This window comes from Merops nubicus, unplaced genomic scaffold (assembly GCF_000691845.1).
Source record: "Merops nubicus isolate BGI_N331 unplaced genomic scaffold, ASM69184v1 scaffold2936, whole genome shotgun sequence".
Taxonomy (NCBI): Eukaryota; Metazoa; Chordata; class Aves; order Coraciiformes; family Meropidae; genus Merops; species Merops nubicus.
In genome coordinates, this window is record NW_008614262.1 from 5,384 (window position 1) to 29,080 (window position 23,697).

At 37.0% G+C, this 23,697-nt stretch overlaps 1 protein-coding gene across 1 annotated transcript in view; it reads left to right on the forward strand.

Annotated features, from left to right (window-relative positions):
- Positions 1-21,141, forward strand: part of HACE1 (HECT domain and ankyrin repeat containing E3 ubiquitin protein ligase 1) — a gene marked incomplete at its 5' end in the record, with an annotated part of 24,177 nt that extends 3,036 nt beyond the window's left edge. The window contains 12 exons of the mRNA XM_008942161.1: positions 780-848; positions 1,477-1,564; positions 2,548-2,659; positions 2,749-2,846; positions 3,062-3,149; positions 4,013-4,162; positions 9,142-9,338; positions 13,735-13,866; positions 14,551-14,649; positions 14,951-15,021; positions 19,726-19,839; positions 20,293-21,141. Coding sequence (XP_008940409.1) covers positions 780-848; positions 1,477-1,564; positions 2,548-2,659; positions 2,749-2,846; positions 3,062-3,149; positions 4,013-4,162; positions 9,142-9,338; positions 13,735-13,866; positions 14,551-14,649; positions 14,951-15,021; positions 19,726-19,839; positions 20,293-20,395 — 1,321 coding nt within the window. The remainder of the gene's footprint in view (positions 1-779; positions 849-1,476; positions 1,565-2,547; positions 2,660-2,748; positions 2,847-3,061; positions 3,150-4,012; positions 4,163-9,141; positions 9,339-13,734; positions 13,867-14,550; positions 14,650-14,950; positions 15,022-19,725; positions 19,840-20,292) is intronic.
- Positions 21,142-23,697: the final 2,556 nt, after the last annotated feature.

Sequence of the window (23,697 nt, forward strand, 5' to 3'; positions counted from 1 at the left end):
AACAGCAACAGTTCTAGTAATGCTATCCTGGACTTTTTAAAGCACTGTTTTTCACAACATTTCCAAGGCATTTGATGAGAGGGTTTTATTCTTGTTTGCAAGTAGGTTTTGCTGAAGCTAAAGGATCTAATTAAGAATTTATCTTTAAAAAATACAGAATGTAGATGTAAATAAGTGGAGTAAAACTTTTATATCCATGTTAATTCTTTCCTTGTTCTCCAGTTATATATATGAGAAAAAAAAATTACATACTAGTATATGAGACACTTGCTTGGCAAGTAGAAGCCATTAAATACCACCTTGCCCCCCAGTATTAAGTTTACCAAGTTTGTAATGTTATTTCTTCCTGGCTCTTTTCCTCAACACAATTTACAAGGTGCATGGTGGGGGTTTTATACGGTGAAAGACATTAAACAATGGGTGTGACAAATATATTATGTACAAATGGAAAGACTGATATTACATGTGCTTCTGTTGTTGTATTGGAAGCTGGAAGGATTAAATAGATAAATGTTTATCTCCTTTAGTTTGAGCTTTGTTTTTGTTCATATAGTTAAAAACAGATAGCAGGAAGGTTGCTTGACCTTGATTACTGGCATTTTTGCCTTTTCTCCTAGTTTATTATGAAATCTTAATGCTGTTGAGCATTTTGTTTCATGATTGACTAGTTAAACAACTTCAGTTTTTATTTGGCTAGTATTTAATTTTTAAAAAAGGAACTATTTAATTCAGATTTTTTCAACTTCATTAACCAAGATCATCTGGTTTTCTTTGAACAGGATGACATCTCCTCGTTTTATCGAATTTGTCTGTAAACATGATGATGTCCTTAAATGTTTTGTTAACCGGTAAGCTTCAAGAAATATGGGATTTCCTTTTTTTTTTCCCCCGAAAATAATTCAAACCCATATTTTCCTTCTTATGGAGTTGTATTTTTAGCTAATTGTTGTGATGTATGTACCATATGTGCTTTAGTGGCCCTGCCAAATTCAAGGGAGTGTATCTTAATGAGTCGGAGCTCAAGCTTAAATGAGCTCTTCTGCATATGTAAATGACCCTTCTGTAAGATTCTGTGGACAAAATCTTTTTCATAGAGCAGCAGAATAATTCTTTCCTCACTTTGTCCAAGTAAAGCCTTCCCTTTTGAGGCAGATGAAAATTTTCATTCTTCCTCAAATGTGTTATACGTAATTACTTCTTAAAGGAGTCTAAAGCATCTTCATATGCTTGGCTGTTTCCAGAGTTTCTCTGGGACTGCCCAGTTTATAACCTTGCTTCTGTCTGGAGAGCTGCTTATTAACTCCCTATGCTCAAAGGATGAGGTACTGTAAGTCATTTGGAAACAAGAGTTAGGAAACCATTACAAAGTAGAAGAGTCTGTTGGAGCTTTTTGTATTGTTTTTGAGTAGACTTTGTGTATCATGCAGCATTAGTATTAGATCTCTGACTAACAGGCTTCTAATATTTTTCTTTCAGAAATCCCAAAATAATTTTTGATCACTTTCATTTTCTTCTTGAGTGTCCTGAACTCATGTCCAGATTTATGCACATCATAAAAGCTCAGGTAAATGTCAGGAGATGCTTAGTTACTTCTGTGAATTCAAAGAGGGTGTTTTGTTTAAGAAGAGTAATGTTTTAAAACCCCACAATATTTGGGGAGGGTGGAAGAAGTGTGGCCTCTAATGCTTCTGAATGTGGGCTGTTGAAAGATCAGATTAAACAAACATGGTAGCTAGATTTCTGTATTTTTCATTCTTTAAAATACATGTATAAGTCTATTTGAGATAACCAGTGTTAAATACATCTTAGTAGTCCAGCTTTCAGTTAAACAGTTAACTTTCTAATATTAAATCTATTTGTGCACATCCAAGAGATTGGGCTTTAAAATACTGTGCATTTTCCTTCATTGACATATGTTTGGAGACAAAACAGAAGAAAAATACACCACTATTAGTTGATTTGGCATAACCTAAACTCAATTTTCAGTGTAACACAGGACATGGATTCAAGACTGAAGAGTTACTCTAGAGAAGACTAGGGTAGTTAAGTGAAAAAAAATCAGTAAGCAAACCCTGTATGGAAGACTGCTGTTTTACTTAACACTGGAGCATGAGGCATCTGCCATGTTTTCATCACTCAACTTTAAAAGATTGATTGTCTGCATGTAGCTCAGAGACAGAGTTGTGTATTTGTTCTGCTACAAATGGAGGTGATCTTTGGGATGATAATGGGCTATTTGGAACTCCTTCATTTAGCACACATTGGTGGGCTTTTGCTTTGTACATTAGAATATTTTGGTCAAAGGCATAATTTGCTGAAAACAAAGGTAAAATCCCATTAACCAGCCAGAACCACCTGCCAAAATAATCACAGAGGGGCTGTTCCAAAAGCTTTAAGTCTTTAGTTGTGAATAGTACTATGCCTTTATTTTTAGCTGTGCATTGTTTTTGGCATTCCAGGTTAGGTTTTAGGGCATGGTGCTAGGTGTATTGTTTACTGATTCCAAAGAGTGCATCTTTATAATATGATTTACCCCTTGTTTTGTAGCCATTTAAAGACCGGTGTGAGTGGTTCTATGAACACCTGCATGCTGGGCAGCCAGATTCAGACATGGTACACAGGCCTGTCAATGAAAATGACATCCTTTTGGTTCACAGAGGTATTGTCTCTGAAAATTAGTGGGGGTTTTTTTGAAATACATTGAAGTGAATAATAAGATAAAAAAATTAATTGGTGCTTTGTGTTTAGATTCTATTTTTAGGAGTAGCTGTGAAGTTGTGTCTAAAGCAAATTGTGCAAAACTAAAGCAGGGGATTGCTGTGAGATTTCATGGAGAAGAAGGAATGGTGGGTAAAGCTGCATGGTTTTCCTTTTGGCATCATTGCATGGTTTTCCTTTTGATGTTTATATATGGAAATATTAATTCCCCTTCACAAGTATTGTTTTGAACTAAATCCTAACTGAAAATAGCTTTTATACTTTATTAAGAAATGCATGGTTACCCAGAGTAACTGTACAGTAGAAGGTCTATGTACTAATGTCTTATTCTTTTGACATGCAGGGGCAGGGTGTGGTGCGTGAGTGGTTTGATATCTTATCCAGTGAAATAGTTAACCCAGACTACGCTTTATTTACCCAATCAGCTGATGGTATGTTGCTGGCTTTTTTTGCCTAATTTTAGTGTGTCTTCTTTTATAAATGCATTTTTATAATCCAAGAAAAAAATACTTAACTGGTTTCAGAATGTGAGATTGCTACTTTTTAAAAGCAACACTGACAAAGTTGATCTTGTATATGTGTAGAGAGAGGTGATCTATTCATTGTACATTTTAATAACTACAGATGAGATGTTTTTCTTAATTTGAAGTTGGGTTTTGTTCTCTTTAATAAGAGGAGAGTGAGTTGTTGGTTTTCATGAGTCCATGCTACTTCTGCCTGGTAGTAGACGGATGTAAGTCTTTGAGAGCAGTATAGAGAGTTTTCCTTTCTTTTGCATCTTCCAGGGAACTTTGAAGGTATTCCTTTATTTCCTTTCAGAAATCTACAAATTCCATCCGTGAATTTTTGTGGTAAAATCAGATGTTGATTTCCACAGTTGTACTTTGCATTTGATTCTTTGTCTTTTGAGTGCTTGATACAAAGCAAAACTTCTTATCAAAAAAAGGCATCACTTCATCATCAGTGATGTTGTGCTTTCTATCCGATAGAGTCTTGGGAAGTGGCAAGGAATTCAGTCAACAGCAGAGGCAAAGTTGAGTTCCTGAAAGCTAAAAGGAATTATTTTAGAGTAGTGCCTTAGAGTGGCTAAGCAATATCAGTGTAACAGTAGAATGTCATTGCATACTGGTACGTTTCTTTCTGATGTCTTTTTGGCGTCAACGAAAACCCCCAAACAACATTCTGGAACCTCTAAAAACGCTTTCAGTGGTTTCTGGTGCCTAGTGTATTTGATGAATATGAACTTCACTTAAAGTCACGAAACATGATAATCTTTTTTTTTTTTTTTTAATAGGAACAACTTTCCAGCCCAACAGCAACTCTTCTGTAAATCCAGATCATTTGAACTACTTCCGTTTTGCAGGCCAGATCCTGGGGCTAGCTCTGAATCACAGGCAGTTGGTGAACATCTACTTCACAAGGTCATTCTACAAACATATTCTTGGTATGACTTTACTAAAATCCAGCTTATTAGTCATAACAGTTGTCTGAGCAGTAAACCCTTTCCTTTTTTAGTTTCGGTTGTGTGTTTAAAAGTGGAGAAATCGTGGGAATTAATGTCTTGCTAATCTTCTATGTATATTGCAGTCACAACATAATATGGCAGTAATTGCTACTCCAGTCTGAGACACTCTTAGGAACTGTTGCGGTTGCAAAATACAGAAATATATTAGCAAAACTGGGAATTTTATACAGCTAGCAACTGTTAATAAAATAGCTAATATTTCCATTTATAATTGAATTGAATCATAAATTAAAAACAGGGAAGGCATCATTAATCTAAAGACAACTAAATTATATGATTATGCTTTAATGTTGCTGACTAAGAGTGCATGAAAGGCAGATTCTTGCAGCCAGTTGTTTTTGTGCTGTATGTAATTCTTTGCATCACAGTTGTGAAATTCATCTGTCCTACCATGTTGTGCCATTCCTGAGAAATTATAATAATAATCATTCCCTAGATAATTTAGGGTTGGCTTACAAAGTTGATAAAGTTTCTGAACTCTGGCAAAAATCTACTAGACATTCTTTATTATGCCTGCAGTTCTTCAGTGTTGTGATGTTTTAACAAGGTGAATCCATACTGTCATGGATCTCCCTGTCTACCTACTCCCACAAATAGTACTTATTTCCTGAAATAGTGTTTCAGAGCTAATGCAAGTTCATCCTGTCCAAATAAAGTTGATTCATATGCTTACTGCAGCATTCAGGAGGATTGGTCTTTATAAAAAGTGTGGCTTCTCCTTTTAAGAGAGAAGGATATGTCCTTGATGTTGGAAGTTTGATTTTTCCTCAAGAACCACTTGAAGACCTAGCAAGGTTTTCAAGGAACTGTTTAATGTCACTCTGTTCTTCTCTAGTCATTCTGTCTACCTGCCTACAGTCTTCCTGTGATGTTTTCAGAGTCCAAGATGGATCAGCTCCTCAGTTCAGATTTACTGGTTCTCTTCTCTGAAAGCATTCAGCTAACAACATGGTTGCGGTTAGTTGAAGACAGAGGCTCAGTCAGGATCTTCTTGACAAAGGGGTGCATTTTACTTCTCTCCCTCAGTACTGCTTTCTGCTGCAGGAGAGTGACTGTACTGGGTAAGGGGCAATGGAGGAGAGACAGTCTGAAGCAGCAGCATGTTGGAAGGTAGTCATATCTGTGTGGCAGAGTTTGGCACTGCATTTAAGGGCTGATACCTGACATCAAGAGATTCCTCTCTGTGAGCAGAAGAATGAACTTCACAGGCTAATCTGTGTGATATATCCCCAAATGAGAACAAAAGTATTTTTGTGCTGTTCAGTGACACCTTAAGAATAGTCAAGTATTGCTCTTGTCACCTCTTTTGGAAATGGCTACTAATGAATTTGGATTCTTTTCTAGTTTGACTTGTGATCTTATACTGGATTTGTTGGTTTCTGAATTGACAAAATGACCTATTGGTTTCTTTTTTTATGTGGAAAGATCTAATGAGTCTCGCCTAGTAAGGTCTTGTCATTCTGTTGAACAGGCATCCTGGAACTCTCTAGAGGTTTGTGCACATTCAACTTAAATTCAGAAAGGTTCACATGTTTTTATCATTTCTTATATCTGTCACTTCATGTATTCTGTCACTTCTACATCTACTTGTCAGGCACAGACAATCAGAAAAATTACACTTCTGCTCCCAAAAATATTTTTTTTTTTTTCCTGCCTCAATCCCAGTGGTTTATTTAAACCCTTCCAAGGCCTTCTCCCTCAGCTTTGAGCACCTCCTCTCTTCTTGCTTGAGGAACCTGAGTTGTACAGCAGCAGATGCTCCTGAGGCGTTTTTGGTTTAATTTTGTTTTGGGTTCAGCTGTGGGTCATGCTAACTGTTGTTGATGCCAAATACAAGTTACCAGGTTACAGACATAGATTCCCTTCAGCTACTTGTCAGATCTTAAGTAATGGACTATGAAATCTTTTGAAGCCTGAAACCATTTCTGTTCATTTAGTTGCTGTAGCCTTTCCTGTGGATGACCCTGAATCCCACCAGTTGTGTGGTAATACCTCCTGTATCTGAGGAATAGTGGGAACCTCTTTCAGAGAAACTCTTCTTTAGTCAGTGAATGTGACATGGAAGTGCTTTAATTATGAAAAAATGTGGCTACTTTTTTGAGACTTGGGTGGGTACATCAACATTTTTCACTGTGATGGCTTGAAATCTTTCTTCAACAATATCTAGTAAGCACGGAAAGATCATTAAGTGATGACGCAGCTAACACAATTAATGTGCTTTTTAAGATGTGAGATATGTAGCTTGCCTGAGTATGTTTTTTTTGTGTGTGCTATGCAATCAAACATTCCATGAGCCTTCATGTTTATTAAGGCTGCACTCTTACTATGGATGTAGAACTGAGGCAGAAATACAGTGAGAAATTAGTAAGGCCTCTTAGGTTTGTTTTTCCCAAACTTCATATGTGTCTGCGTTCTGCTTAAACAGAGAACAAAATGGTATCACTAGTACTGCTGTCCAGTTACTTTGTATTTTTTCTAAGGAGCCAAGTACTTTTCTGTTTGGAAGAGGAAACTTGCACCTCCAATGCACGAAGACACTTAGTAGATAAATTCCTAATTGTGCTATTTTCTATTAGACTTGGGTCCCCTCTTTCACAGTAAAATAGAAAATACTCCTGGAAATGGCATAAACAAAAGTGAAAATGAATTTCTGGGTTGGTGTATTTTGAGCTAGAAGCCTTAAATCCTTGAATGCTTACTGAACTTGTCTCAGAGCTTAGCTGTATATCTTTTTGAAATTCTGTGCTGCACATAAATACTTGTTTATCACAATTATGCTAAGATTTCTATTCCTTTTCAAACTCCAGGTGCATTAAGGGTATAGCAAGACAAAGATACATAGTACTTCATGGGATTCAAATTTTGTCCTGATAAACTTGACAGTTTCTTTATAACTGCCTGAGTTGAGTCTATTGATCAGTAAAATATCTGTCAAGCAAATGAGCTTAGTGCTTTGGTCTCACAACATGCTGATTATGAGTGTTGTCTCATCATAAAAGCTCCAGTTCAGCTTCTCTAAAGGAGTCTCAGGTTTTTACTTTTCAGTCTCCTTTTCCCTTGTTTTGCTTATATCCCTTGGACACATCATTATTTCCCCATTTTGTATGTGAAATGTACATGTTTGCTAGTTGGCAAAAGGGAAGGTTCTATAGAAGCTACTAGATAGCAGTTACATTTTCATTTTTCTTTTGAGAGAGTTGACAGTTAAAATTCATTAGTAAATTATCTGTCCTTCTCTTAAATTGGAGTGTAGCTTGATTTTTATTAGAAAAACAATGCCTTAACAGCTGGTGTAAACCCTACTTCAGCATCTGTCAGCTCTTCTAGGGAAACACTGTAACAGTTTCTGCACTTACATGATTTTACTGGCTGCTAACCTTTGCATTTTGTGTTAGTCTCTGGGGTGCAGCTTCTGCAGTCCATAGCTTGCTAAGACTTGTACTAATGGGCACCCTTGTGACACTTCACAATGCACAGAAGATGGTGAAGCAAAGAGAATACTTCCCAATAACTTGATTTTCTCTAAACCTACTACCAACTTCACTCCTGCCCCTTTTCCCAGCTATTTATCTGTCTTGGTAGTGTTAAAGTATCGCTTACAACAGAGGTAAAGTAATTGGGGAAAATTCCTCTAAATACATTTTTTCAACTGCATAGTAGGTCTTATAGTAAATATGATTAAAAAGAAGAAACCTGAAGAGTAAAATGCTTTTCTAAGTACAGAATGGTTGTCTTCTGCTCTCAACCCCTACCATCACTTCTTTTTGAAAAGATAGTATAGTATGCAAAAATCATAGTATGATGTGGATTGGAAGGAACCTTTAAAGGTCATCCAGTCCAACCATACTGCTGTGAGCAGGGACAGCTTTTAACTAAATCGGGTTGCTCAGAGCCCTGTCCAACCTGACCTTGAATGTTTCCAGGGATGGAACATCCAGCACCTCTCTGATCAACCTGTTAGTGTTTCACCACATTCAGCTTTAGGTCTTTTCCAACCCAAACAATTCCATGATTCATTGTAAAAAATGTCTTCCTTGTATCAAGTCTAAATCTACCCTCTTCTACTTTAAAACCATTACCCCTTTTCTTGTCACAATAGACCCTGCTAAAAAGACTGTCCCCACCTTTCTTCTAGGTGGGGGACAGTACCCCTTTAAGTACTGAGAGGCTGCAATAATGTCTTCTCAGAGCCCTCTTCTACAGGCTGAATTATCCAAACTTTCTCAGCTGTTTGTCACAGGAGAGGTGTTCCAGCCCTCTGATAATTTTTGTTGCCCTCCTCTGGACCTGCTCCAACAGGTCGATGTCCTTCCTGTGCTGGGGGCTCCAGAGCTGGACATAACACTCCAGGTGAGGTCTCACCAGGGCAGAGTAGAGGAGCAGAATCGTCTTCCTTGACCTGCTGGCCATGCTGCTTTTGATGCAGCCCAGGATGTGGTTGGCTTTCTGGGCTGTGAGTGGACGTTACTGGCTCTTCTCCAGCTTTTCATCCACCAGCACCTCATTCTCCGCAGGACTGCTGACCTTTGGGTTTCTAAAAGTTACATAGAAAACGTTAAGTTTTTTAGGAAACTGATTTAACATAATGTGTTACATGTGCTTAGGTGCTTTTACTGAAATCCGTTAGTGAGCTAAAATTGTGCAAGTCGTTGTTGCTCAAGTGGTATGCCTGTTGCTTCACTGGGAAGAAATACAGAGGAAACTTGCTTCTTTAATGCCTCTAAAATGTAATAAATGCAGTTCTGCTGTAGTCAGTAATGGTGAATCCCTTTTTCCCTTCTCTTACTGCTGCATTATTCTGGTTTCTCTCTAGAGGGCAATCTCATACCATGTATTAAGTTAGAACCCTTTTTTGCTTTATCCTGTTTATTTGAGGAGTTTTGTCTCTTTTTTTGTAGGTATACCTGTAAATTATCAGGATGTAGCATCTATTGATCCAGAGTATGCAAAGAACTTGCAGTGGATTTTAGATAATGACATCAGTGACCTGGGTTTGGAGCTGACCTTCTCTGTTGAGACCGATGTGTTCGGAGCCATGGAAGAAGTGCCGCTGAAGCCAGGGGGTGCGAGTATACTCGTCACACAGGAAAACAAGGTGAGTACACAGGCTTATTCAGAAGTTGATAGTATAAGAAAAACAGTTGGACTGACTTTCTGAGTAACTGGAAGCATAAATAGTATACTGGTTTTCAAGGAAATACACAAAGTTGCCAACACTCTTCCCCCTTATTCTGCCTTAGCACGTTACAGAAATAGTACTGTTTAAAATCTCTGTAAGTGTTCAGGTTTGAGGTTCTTTCTGACAGAACAGTTGGAAGGAAAATAGGATCAACTTTAAATGAGTGGTTTATTTTAAAAGTTAAAAATATTCCTAGAGTAAAGTCAAGTATGTATGTAGGAAGGTGTAACACTTGCTAAAAGTGAAGTTATAAGTAATGTTGCAAAGTGTGCTGCTTGCTGGGGCAGTCTATGGCACTGGATTACTCTACAGTAACATACAGGTAATTCAGAGTAAAAAGGCTGCAGGAAACCATTTCAGCCATTTGCACTCTGTATGAAAATAGTCTACCTTTTTAATTTACATTAATAACAACACCTTAGAAAGTCCTTGAGCTCTCTGCAGCATTAATTCAAAAACAAATATGGAAAAACACAGCTAGATTTTGAAAATTATCTAGAAATAAAGATAGACGTCGGGATAGTTGAATTTTGCAGTCACCCACTAGACAGTTTTTGGTAAAAGAGCAGGATTGTCATGGGTAGACCTACAATTTTTTTTTTTGTATCATTGACTCTTTTGATCCTTATGTGTGCTGTGCATTTTCATTTTCAGTTGTGTTCAGTGAGCCTGACTTATTCTGTGTACCCAGTATTCATTCAGCTCCACCAGTCATGTGGACTGCTGCTGTATTGGTAAATGGCCACGTGGTGTCAGCATTTGTTCTAATAAAATTTTAGTTTGTCAGAGCAATTGGCACGGGATGCTTGCATGCTTAATCCTCGTTTTCTTGAGGGCAGACTGTCACTCCAATAACAGGAATACGTATTAATAGCCTGATTTTGCACTGTTTCCTGCAATACAGTAATTTGTGACAGAATACAGGTGCTAAAACAAGTCTAGTTGTGAAGGCAGTGGGCTTTTAATTTGTTCATTACCTATCAGAGAAGGCAAGGTTGCTGATTGTTGTTTCTGGGCAGTCTCAGCTTCTCAATATATAAAATAGATGTATTTGACATAAATTACGGTTTTGTAATGATTTTAAAACTGTTATCAGTTAGCAAGAAATTACAAATTTGCCCACATGAGGATGTGCTCAGTCATTAGTAGCTTAAATTGCTCTGTTAACTTCAGACTGGGGACACAGACTAAAATGAGTGCTTGAACATGTGTAGAACAGATATATCCATTCTAGCTCATCAGCCTTCCTCATCTGTGGCAGTGAGAGCTTGTGTAGTTTTTATTTCAGAGGTGGTAAGGAACAGATGACTCTTGTGGTGGCTTTGAAACTGTTAATATTAACTGATTTTTGAATTTGAAGCTGCAAAATGTGAAGTCAACAAATGTATAAGATGCCACTCTTTATTGCTCACTGATTTTGACACTGACAAACCAAGTTGTTGAACATTATACATCTGTTTTTGTGGTGTTTGAAGATTTTTCCAGTTAGTTTAATGTGATATGGTTTTTTTCAGTAAGTTCTAGCTTAGCAGTTTTAACAGGCTAAACAGGAGAGTGTCTGTTTTACTTTTTGAAACATCCTTTTTTTTTTCCTACAAGAGATATCTTTCTTTTTTTTTGCCTTTACCTGAGAAATAAAATATCACTGCTTAAAACTCATTGTATTTGCTGTACCTCGGGGGGAAGAAAATCCAGCTTTGAAAGGAATTTGCTGCATATGCACACCTAGCATATTACCTGTTTAAAGGAGTGCATTTTATAAAATGAAATTGAGTGAATCTGAATTTCTTAAAAAAAAACCAAAAACAAACAAAAAAAAAAAACAAAGCACAGAAACCGCCCAAACATTCCATCTTCCTCTTATTGAAAACTAAAATAAAAGGGAGTAGAATAAAAGACAGTAGTAGTAATAGCTATTTGTAAAAAAATTCTTGCTTTCAATGAGGGAATTTTCTTTTTTTACATCGGGTCTAAAAAGGGGAAGGGTCAGGCTTTGTCCAGTGCCCATGCTATGTGTTTTTCATTGTTCTTTGCTGTGTATATTTTTTCAGCTTTCTGCTTTTCAGGAAAAAAAAATAAAATCAGAGCTAGGTAAAGCTTGCCTGTATGCTATTTTATAAAATAGTGCAAATTTCCACAATCCTGTGGTTTTTGCTGTCCTCCCAGGACTTTACTGTCTGGGAGCTGGCCGTGCTGTTTGGCAGTAGAAAATTACATATTTTTTTCAAACAGCTTTGGAATGGAGCTGCTCCCTGAATCTGAACATCATAATGAACATTGATCCTTCTCTCACGGTGTATGGGGTTGTGAAATCGAGGAAGCATGATCTCTGCTTGATTTACCTCAAAGGGAAATCCCTCACCCAAACTAGACTTTGTCATCATATTTGTGATGCCTGTCTCATGTGTGTTCAAGTGAATCTCCCCGTCTTAAAAGAAGGCTGGATTGTGCCTTTTATGCACTGTGTAGGAATGCATATGTAGATCTGAAATCATGTATGTATTTCTGTTTTGTAGTGTGCTCCTAAGGCTACTGAGAGGGCATAAAATGTAAATGAATTGAACAGAGAGAAAAACGAACGGACCATTTTTTTTCCCCTGACATATATTATGTAAATTGTGTGGTACAAGTCTTTCAGCAGGCGCCAGTGCTGACAGTCAGGGTGCTGGGCTGTTCCAGGCTGTTGAAAACATTTCTTGTTACACCTAAAGCACAGCAGCTGTTTTCTCTCATAATGAAAGCGATCGATGTAAATATTTTTTTAATGCAGAAAATAAGTGTCGTATTTTTTCTAATGGATTTTTAAAAATAAGATTGGGAATCTTTTTTCCTACAACCTTGTTTTCTGAATAGCCTGATTTATGTAGCTTCAATCTCGTAGATGTAAGACTAAGATTTCTGAATACTGAAGATCATTGTCAATACTACTACTAATCCAAATATTGCTAAAGTTTGATTTCTTCCTGGAGGTGTATTCACAGAGGCTGACTTTTGTCTAGAGGAGTTAATCTCCTTTGGCTACCCCTCTAATTCCTTAGAGAAAGGGAGGTGCTGTCAGTTCCACTGACAGTAGAAGCAAACTAGGGAGATTACTAGGTTGAAACTAGATTTTTTTGGGAATAGCTCTGCATTTGAAGATATGCTTAGGTAATACTCCTCTTCTTCAGAGCACAGATGAATTGTCTTCTTACTCTAATAAAATGGTGGTAATGCTTTTAAAAAGCTCCTCCAACTGCAAAGCAAATGACAACCCCCCTATACTTCTGTGAATGTAAGGAATTGTTTTTGGAAAACATTCTTCTGTTTTGAAGTGTTTCATACTTGATTCTGTTTTTTTTTGAAAGAGGGAAGAAAGAATGGTTGCTTTTGTGCAGGTTCAGAACTGAAAAGTTTAGGTTAATGCTTTTTAAAAATAAAAATCAAGGTAATATTTTTGTTAGATTGTCTTGAAGGTTATAGTTGAAATGGTTTAATTGAGAGATGTTTCAGGATTTCATTATCAAAAATCATGATTAGGAAAACAAAACATTACTTTGAAACTGAGTACCTTAATTTAGGAATAAATTTTGTTCTCAAGTAGAAATCTCTTTTCTTGAGTAAAGAAACTATTAGACTTAATTGTTTTGTCAGGATAGATGAGACATGTTTATACAGCTTTAATGTAAGCACTTCTGTCTCATTCTAAAAACCTTCATGCATTTACTGCCTCCCAGACTTTTGTGTTTTCAACAAAAGCAAAGTTCCTTTTCTAATTGGCATCCTTTAAAGGCGATTGAGCCCACGAATCTCAAAAGCATGCAAACTGTGATATTGTCTATTCACATGGCTATGGTATAAACGCTTTTCTGTTTTGTCCTTTTTAAGAACAGGGGAGGCTTTTAAGACTTTCTTAAATTAGGATTAAGACAGCTAAGCTTGCAAGGGTAATCAGTGTGTTCTGTTAGACTTCCAGGCATAGTGGAGAAAGGAAGAAAGCTTTTTCACTCACTTAGGTTTTATTCACTTCCTTCATCTTAGTCCAGGTCCCTGGGTTTTAGCTGGTTTGCATTATGACTTAAACACTTCTGTTTGGAAATTGTTTTTGGAGGGAAGGAAGGAAAAGGGAAGAACAGAAGGGTCTCTGAACTCTTGAGGGGTCTTCTGAATTGTTTTGGGTTGCTTGAATGTATGACAAGTGCGTTAGCAGCTCCTAATGTCATACAGTAGAGGAGATTTGGAGTATATTGAGGACTGCGTTTGTGCATGTGAGTTTCCATGAGCACTATCTGGTTTTTGCTATTGTATATCTTAATGTCCCTTGCTTTGTTTGCAGGCTGAGTATGTCCAGCTTGTCACAGAGCTTAGAATGACAAGAGCCATTCAGCCTCAGATAAATGCCTTTCTACAAGGCTTCCATATGTTCATTCCACCATCTTTAATTCAGCTGTTTGATGAATATGAACTGGTAAGCAGAAATGCCTATACATTTAAAAAATACTTTATTTGGCACACTTCATCAGTAGTGTAATAATGTGGTAGTAAAGCTCAGTACTTGTAAAATAAACATTTTGTATCTTTCGTTTGGGTTTTGCTTCTTGGGCATCTAGCAGTAAGGATCTCAATATGTGTATTCCTGCTTATCTGAATTACTTAGTGACCATCTTGCTGGAACGTGGTAACCTCATGTGCCAGTGATAAATGCCTTAGACTGTAATTTCAAAATGGAACCAGTATGAAAAGGCCTTCAAGCCTTTTCATGTTTTCTTTCAGGGCAGAAGTCCTCTAAAAGTAAGGAGATGCTGTCAATTGTCTTTCTGAATCACAGAATCAAATTCCAATAAGCATTTATCATGGTTTCATCTGTAACCAACACATCCCAGGTTTTGTCTCAAGCCATGACAAAACTTGCAGCTTGTTTCTTTGGTAATAATTAGTCTCTTGATACTGTGTAATTAAATTAAACACATCATGTAATGTTACCTTAATTCAAGAATCTTCTTGCATTAAAAATTAGTCATAGGTTCCATAAGGTTGCAACTAAACTGTAATTTTTATACTTCTTAAAACATTACTTCTTAAAATAACGTAGGCACTTGAAATGAGTGGTTAATCAGGAGGACTAATCACAGCCTGTGTGCTTCTTCTGAAGGAGCTTCTGTTGTCCGGTATGCCAGAAATTGATGTGAATGATTGGTTAAAAAATACAGAATATACCAGTGGCTATGAGAGAGGAGACCAAGTTATTCAGGTAAAAGTGTTTTTTAAAACAATGTGGACTTACTGTATTTTAGTTTAAAAAAAAAAAAAACAAACCTGCTTTTTTTTGGTCACTTTGTTTGTGTTTATGGAGGCTTATTTTGGCAAAAATTTGTGTAATTTTTTTTATACTGTATTCCTGTATTAAGTGACCTAGTTATGTATGAATTTAATATGAAAACTTCCATAATTTAAGTAACATACACAAATACTCCATTTATTGTTTTACCATTATCTCTTCAAGTACTGCAAGTATTTAATGGAAAATGCAAACTAAATTATTTTTCATTTAGTGGTTCTGGGATGTCGTGGAAGAACTAACTCAGGAAGAGAGAGTATTACTGCTACAGTTTGTTACTGGCAGGTGAGAAACCCTTTTGTAAGAACAAGTATGTTGTCTGGATACTCTGAAATAAGTCTAGATCCCCAACTAGAAACTTTTTTTGCCTACTTTGGTGTTCTGTATGCTGATCAAAGTAGACAAAGTGTGTGTTAATACTTTTGCTGCCTGTATTGCCAGCAAAATGATTGATTACGTATTTATTACTCTCGACTACTTTGCAAGAGGTCTTTGCTGCTGTCCCAGGCAATTTTTAACAACCCAGTAGTGAATTTAACTGTGCTTTATATTCTTCTTCCTGTTGCATATTTATGTGGCTCTTGGCTTCTCCAGTAATCAATATAGGCTTTAACATATGAGATAACAGGTATCACTTCAGTGAGTGTAAACAGAACATCCTCCTCCTACAGCTGAGTTGAACTTAACGTTAATGCAGCATGTCAGGATCAAGTGAAGATGTAACCTTACACAAGACTGTTTGCTTTAGGTAGGGTTTCTGTCCCAGATTCTAGTTGTTCTTCTGGGAAAGCCACTTCCATTTCCTTTATGGTTTGGGGGATGGAGGAAGGTTTTGAGCTCCTGTGAGCTGTGTCATTTGGGGGGTTTGTGCATGCAGAGGCTTTGCAAAGTGGATCCATAGACATACATGTGGAACCTGAGCTGCGTAGTGCATGTCTTTTTCTGGTGGCAGGTAGAGATCACACCATCTTCTTCACTTGATGTTCCCTCCATATTTTAGGATTAGTAGAGCAGTTGAACTTTTACTCTTAAGTTTTGTGGTTAGACAATGGTAAAATACAATTGAAGATCATCAAACCTTGTCTTTTATAACGAGGAATTTCACAGTCATGGATGTATCATCAAATGGCATGGTCTTCAAATTTTGTTAGTTTCACTTGATTTATTATGAATTTTTTTGTGTTTAGGAATCACAGACAATTTAAGAAGCTAGTTCTGTGCACATCGATCTTTTCATCCTCTGCAGAAATGATTGCTGCAGTTCTAACTGCACATCTGTTACATGCCAGCTGCTGGTCTTTCATTTTTAGTGGACTAGTCCATTTTTAATTCTAGGTGGCAAATAAGGATCTTTAAGATGTAAGGTCATGTTTCAAATGCTTCTTAAAACATTCCAAATGATACTGAAGTAGCGTTCACTATTTTCATGGCATTTGGGGTAAACTACTGGATTATAAGGGATGTCTTCAATCAAGTAAATTAGGTTGTCTGATTAATATGTGCTTGAGCATCATTCATTTTGTTTACAAATCACATGCTGACTTGTTCTTACCCATTTGTTGTTAGTAGAGAAGAAATTGTTACATCTTTTCAGAACTCTGAGCTAGAATTAAAAAAACAAACAAAAAAGCTTTTTCTTTTTTTCCTGTATCAGCTAATAGGAACCCATTGTGTTTTTTCTTCAGTGCTTGAAATGTAATATGTATTTTTCCATAAAAATTTAACCTTTGAAAGTTATCTCTAATAGTGTTATACAGCTGGCATTTTTGCAAATAAATCCCCAGACAGTCCTAGCTTGTAGGCATGGAAGATGCTGAGTTCCCTGTGAGCTAAAACACCAGTTTGTCTAGTATAGGCCAGTATCCTTTACACTAAAAGTACATCTGTTTTCAAACTATGGTCTTTTTCTGGCATCATTTTCCTTAGTGAAGAATTTTTTCCTGTGTGTAGTTTGTCAGGCTGCATTCAAAATTTCATCTATTTTTTTTTTTTCCCTTTAATCTCTTCTACATATTTACTTGATTTTTTTTTTTGGGGTGTATGTCCAATCAAAGACTGAAATTTAGTGAATTAAAGAACTATATTTATGATAATGTCTTCAGTGGTTCTCTGACATCTATAAATATTTCTTAAACTTTGCCTTTTGTCTTCCTCCCCCACTCTTACACCTTTTTCTCTTCAATGTAATCAAGTCTTGCTTTGGTATTTTTGGTGGAGATACCATTGCATTCATCATAAATATCAATCTTAAGACATCTTTTAACAGTAAAGTAACTGTCATGAACAATGTTTAAATAGCAGATTCTATGTGTTTGGAGGTCTTGGCATACTCAAGAAAAGGCTAAATATTCTTGTGCCTCATGTTGTGGATCTGAAAGTTTACTGTATGCTATGTGGTGTTTTAAGGGAAATTCAGCATATTTTATTAATGTGGTATATAACTACTTTTAAAAGTAAAACAAAACATAAGGAAACTGTCTTAAAGTGTCTCTTCTACACTGTTTTAATTTCAACTAAATTTCTGCAAAACACGTAGGTGGAAAAAATAGGTAGAAAAAGCTAGGATTCAGATGTAAACTTAAACATAGTGTTGAAGTTTCCAAAGCTGTGAAATTATGTTGTTGTTTTTGCTGAAGGCTATTTGTACACGCCGTAGGAGAGGTAAGAGATTGTGATCTTATTTGCACATATTTGGAAATCTTTCTTTACTATATTGGCAGTGTTTTTCTTGGAAAGGAAACACTTGGAGGTGTAAGTTGGCAGCCATCTGTTACTTTTACGTGTTCAAATCCCAGATCATACTGCACAATTTTGAATGTCATGTACAAAAAAACCATTGCAGTAGTTTAGATTTTAAAAACTTTTAGCTCATTCAGTGGACTGAATGAGAAATTTTCACAGTTAGGTCTTTGTTTTGTTGCTGGTTTGAATGTGGAATTCTCATGGTTCATTAGAGGGGGAAAAATCCCAAGTCACTGCAGGGGAGGCAGCACTGTGCTGGAAATGTGAGCCAAACCCATGGTATAAGAGTACCACTGTGAAATCTTTGCAACTATTCTGAACTGTGTCTGTGAGCACAGTTCTATCTGTATGTCAGAAACAGTGTGCTGCAAATAACCATTACTTCCCTCCATTGTGGCTGCCTAGTTCTAGCAGGTAGTGCTCCATGTTAGTGGTTGTTACCAAGGGTTGGTGCAGAAAGGCTCTGGTTTACACTTGCTCCTATGGAGACCGAGGTCACTGCTAAATCCTGTGTACCACAAGTTGGGGGTGCTGCAAAGGAGGGAGGTGTGGACAGGACAGGTGACCCTAAACTGACCAATGAGACTTTCCATTCCATGTACGTCATAATTCAGTAAAAAGCTGAGGGGTCCTGAGGGTCTCTTCTTCAATGGCCAGCATCCACAGAGGGCTCTGTTCTGCCTTCATTTATGATCCATGTGTTCCTGAATCCAATTCCAGAATCCAGCTTCTGAATCCAGTTCCCGTCTGCTGCTGAGTACAGTCTGGGACTTCCCTGGTGCCTGCCCACAGCATCAGTGGTAACTGTAACATAACTGCTGTCAGGGTAGTTGGGTTCAATATTGATTTTTGTATATATTTGTATATATCCCACTTTATTGATATTATTTTCATTAGAGCTGTTTTCCAGTCCTTAAGTGTCTCTCTAATTCCCTTTGGGGAAGAAGAAGGGGTTAATAGATAGCATCTGTCATTCATCTAGTGGCTGGCCTAGCCCTAACCCTTGACACCACCTCACAGTAAAAAAGGCTTTTTCATATTTAAATGGAAATTTCCTGTTTTTTTAATTTGTGGCCATTGCCTCCTGTCCTGTCACTGGGCACCACTAGGTGCTCCATCTGGTGACTTGTGCTCCATCTTATTTATTCCTCACTTCAAGAATATATACACATTGATCAGATTGCCCTGAGCCTTGTCTTCTCCAGGCTTGAGCAGTCCCAGCTCGCTGTCCTCCTGTGTTGGCTGCTCCAATCCCTTACCATCTCTGTGACCCTTTGCTTGGCTTGCTGAAGTCTGTCCCTGTGCCTTCTGTAGTGGGGAGCTTGGAGCTGAATTCCAGATGTTTCTCACTGAGTACAGGGAAAGGGTCACCTCCCTCAGCCTGCTGGTGACATTCTTTCTGATACAGCCCAAGAGGCTGCTGGCCTTCTTTGATGCAAGAATGCATCAAAGTTGAATACATTCAACTTATTTTTAGGTGTTGTGTGTTTTTTTTTTTTTTTTTTTTGTGTGAGGGCTATGCTAACACCATATTAGCTTATAATGCATACTGACCTAAGTTGCTGTTATAAAACTACTGGAGTTGTATTTCTCTCTGTTAATTTAAAGTTATAGGGAGGGACCCTGTAGACTTCAGGATTCTTATCCATGTACACCTTGAGTAATCCTTGAATAACATATTGGTAAAAGGAAAAAAAAAAAAAAATGGGTAATACACTGAAGTGAGAATGCATTCCTAAAGATGATAGTGATTATTTTTCCATTGTGCTCTGATTTTGGCATAGGCTGCCACTGGATGATATGGTTTTATTAGTTACTTGAAATATGTCATCTGAAGTAGTAAATGAAAAGACTTGTCAAGAGTTCTCAGTTGTCCCATGGATAGTAACTGGAAACTAAATTTATGCAGTATTTCTTAAACTGTAAATGTACATAACCAGAGATGTTGGCATAAACTGAGGTAGCAGTTTGGTCTGAAAACTGTAGGAATGAGTCCTCTGTGCAAATAGAATTCTCTTAAATATCATTCAAACAATTTGATGCCTACTGTAAATGGATGAATGTGTTTAGTATTGTAATTAAAAGCATTTAGACAATGAGAACTCTGATATGGATAAGAAAGGGAGAAGACTGATGGAAGTATTAGTAACTGGTCACACGTAGCACTAAGAGATACTTGCAGTGTAAAGATTGTATTTTTTGCCTTGTAACATTCTTGTAATAGTTAATTTCTGTGAATTTTCTCAGTTCTAGGGTGCCTCATGGTGGCTTTGCCCATATAATGGGTGGCAGTGGATTGCAAAATTTTACAATTGCTGCTGTGCCGTATACTGCAAATCTTTTACCAACATCAAGCACATGGTATGTTAACCAGTCTCATTAAAGTATTTTGAAACAGGGGCCCTTTCATGTCATTTACAGCCAAAAGTATCTTTACTTGGATAATTTGTCTAAAAGCAAAAAAGAAATGTAGTCAGTTTGCAGAGTATTCACTGCCCAACATGAAGGTGATGGGTGTTAGCCTAGATGATGTTACATTATGTTTGCTCATTGTTTACTGTTTCATTTTGCTTAACTAAAGGCAGTGGGATCAATAAGGTAATATTCAAGTTAAATTACTGTATTGCAGTTTACTGAGGTGAAAAAACCCTTAATTTCCTGCAATATATTCGAATGCTCACTGGTACTGTAATGCAGCATGGGTTTGTTTTCTTTGATAAATTTTTCTCTGTGACACCTTCAGAGTTTTCAATCAGAAAACTTTGCTGTTGTGCTTCTTGCTGAACTGTGATGTGGTTTTGTGTTTCTTTTCAGTATCAACATGCTCAAGTTACCAGAATATCCAAGTAAAGAAATCCTTAAGGACAGGCTTCTTGTGGCACTGCACTGTGGAAGCTATGGTTACACTATGGCATAAGGAGGTCTACAGAACTCATCTGACTATTTATGTGCAATTCTGAGTGGCAAAAGTAATTTTGGAAACAGTCAGCAGCGAAGCAGCTTAGATGCTGCAGCCCATTGGCAGGGCTGGGATTCAGCATTCGTACGGGGGCATCAACTTTTCCTCTATTATACGTTGTCAAAGTAGCTTTGATACTGTCATGACAAACTTCTCAGTGTGCTGTGTTCTCATTTTTTAAACTGACAGATCTGTATGGAGATCAGTTACGTGTTTTTCATTATTACTTCAGTCTGAATCAGAAAATTTGTCAGAATCTCTTTCCACAGTTTACTTTTGATTTTCAGCTATATGGTTGAATGACATTTGTGTTTTAGTTTACTTTGCACTCAGTTGGCTAATGGACAGACTTGTACTTTATGCCTTGTTGCATGTGAAAGTGCCATTTTTGCAGAGAACACTGTAGAAAGTTCAATTTGGATATTGTACAGTAAGATCTGATGTATTTTCCATTTCTTTGCATAGTAACAGAAATAAAATTTTATAACTTTTTAGTATTTTAATGTATATAGTATGTAAAGATTAGACCGTTATTACTGGAAGAAAATAACAGATGAAGTTACTATCTAATTTATATTAGAATTTACACTATATTCTACTAAATATTTAAAGTATATGTGACTTTATAGTCAACTTGCAGTTTAGAATTTGTAAATATTATTTAAGATCTATATCCATTTGTTTGATTGCCTTTATTCTTTCCTTGACATAATTGTATGTTCAAAAGGTATTATTAAATTTTAATATTTTTACCAGAATCTGAATGTGACAAGTTTGTGTGCCTTTGTGGGTGGTTTTTTCTTTTCCTTTTTTTCTTCAGAGTTTTATTCATCTTTCTCTAATTTCAATTGTCATGGAAACAGCATTTGAAAAGGCATTGTGAGAGTATGTGGTTGGACAGAAGCAAAGGAAGGAACTAGCAAGGCTGTAATAATTAGAATCTCATGAAAATTTATAAAAAATTAGAATATATCGCTTAAAATATACTCAATATAGTGTTCAATACACAGCATGTGTTTTTGATGAGTAGCTGCACATGCTGGTGTAGGGGATGCATTTGCATAACTGCTTTTTAGGAATCCCAGGGTAAGTCTTCATTACTGGTTTGGGTCAGACTAGGAGTGGGTTCTTTTGCTATTTTGTTTGGGCTTTTTTTGTGTGTGGTTTTGCTTTTTTTTTTTTTTTTTTTAATTAATCTGGTCATCCCTGCATGTCATGCTTTTGGTTCAGAGAATGCAAACAGGATTCTTCCCATGTGAAACTAAACAACGTGATCCAAAAATGTACTTAATGCTCATGGTGAACATCTGATTATGTCTGCAAGAGGTGATCTGAAGAGCTAGTAAATGAATTCAGGCACAGCAACCCCCCCCAGCCATATACATTTTAAGATTCAGGTCCTCAGCACAAACTGTTTGCTACTGATCCATTCTTGCTTTCCTACACTAAGTGCTTATAGATATGAAGCCTGAGCTCACCAGCTGATCTGTCTGGGCTGCTTACTTGGTGCTGTTTTTTCATATTTAACTTGCTTATTTTGATGTGAAGCATGCATAACCTCTCAGGGGATGTGAGAGAAGAATCTTTGGACCATCTGATTCATTGGTGCCACAGTGATTTTCCTTTGGGCTAAGCTTTGTACATAGACTTAAGAATTTTATTTCCTTTTCAGTTCTGTTTGTGCACGTGCATGCATAAATGTTGGTTTAAATGCTTACGTGGTGTCTGTAACTGCAATTTAAGGAGAACACTGCTTTTTGTTAGTGGAAAGAGCAGACTCTTCCAGCAGGGCAATCTGGTGGAGCTGATGAAACAATTGCTTCAATCAGTGGAGAGATGCTCTTTGTCTCTGGCATGCTCCAGGAAGCTTAGACTATTTAGATAGCTTAGATCTTTGAGGCTGTGGGGGGGTTTTAGTGTTAAATCCCAGTTATCTTGGATCCTTCAGTTAGCCAAAGTGCTTCACTTTGCTGCACAGTTGGGCAGTTCTTGGTTCCCTGGCTATACAGCTTATTTCTTTGTGTGCCTTGGCAAGGTAGATTGATTGCAGGATGGTGTTTTGAGCAATACAAGGGATTTTCCAGGAATTATGTATTTCTGTTTTCTTTATGCAAACTGGGATTTTTATCTTCACCCAATATACTGTTGTTCATTAACTACTACACAGTCTGTGCTTTTCTTAAGTTTAATTTTTTTAAAACTTTTTTCATTTCACACATTCTCTTTCGTAGTAATACACAGGGATTTGCAGGAAAATGAAACCATGCATACACCTTTGTAGTGGCCTAAACTTGTCATAAAGCTGATTGAAGGGGAAAAAATAGTTTTTCTCTTTTCCCACGCTTACATTTTTGTGTTATACTGCAGGTTACACAGGTATGAACAAGCCAAAATTGGTCTCAAGCAGTATTTCTATAATGCTTGGTGGCTGGTTTTTTGGTGTATTTTTTTATTTTTTTTACTTTTCTCCTGCATACTGATGTTAGTCATGTCCCAAATGAATTACCTTGTAGTATTTCCTGTAATATTTGTATCAAATGCTCCCGTGATAGGTCAAAATGGAATTTTGTTAAAATACTCTTGTAACAAAAAAAAGCATGATGGAAATACGTAGAAAATGGGAGTCGTGCTCTTGATACTGTACTCTTGGTATAACAGCAACCTTGTTTTTGCTTGTTTTGAGCAGGTTTTTTCTTCTGCTGGAGCACTAAACAGCACAGTCTGCTGTGGCTGCCCGTGTGAAGTTAGCAGGGTTTAATTATTGCATTGAAAGGCTGGTTTTAGGACACCTGTGTCCTATTAGCAATGGGGTATGAAAAGCCTGTTGAGAAACTGCAACTTAATATAGCTTATAGTTTAGAATGATTAATTGGTTTATATTTGTTCTCTCCCGCTGTGCCAGAATAAGGCAGGGTGAGTGTTTTATCTTGGAAAGACCAGAACAGATGTCTTGTCAGATCGTAGATCAAGAGCGCTCATTAATTTTTATTATCTTTATGAAATGGTAGATAGCAAAGCCTAGTTTTTGGTTCTTGAAAATGTGTCGTGCATCTAATGTTGCAAAACCATTAAAACCATAAACTGTGAAATGTAGTTTAATGACTTCTACTGTATGCTCCATAGTCAGCTTGAAAATGGAATGAGAGGGAGAAGGTGGTTGGACTGAGTCTTCTGGAGACTTGGAGACTCCTGCATGCATAGTAGAACAAAATATTAGGGCCACTTTTATTGAGGAGTGTAAACCCAAAATTATTGTTTCC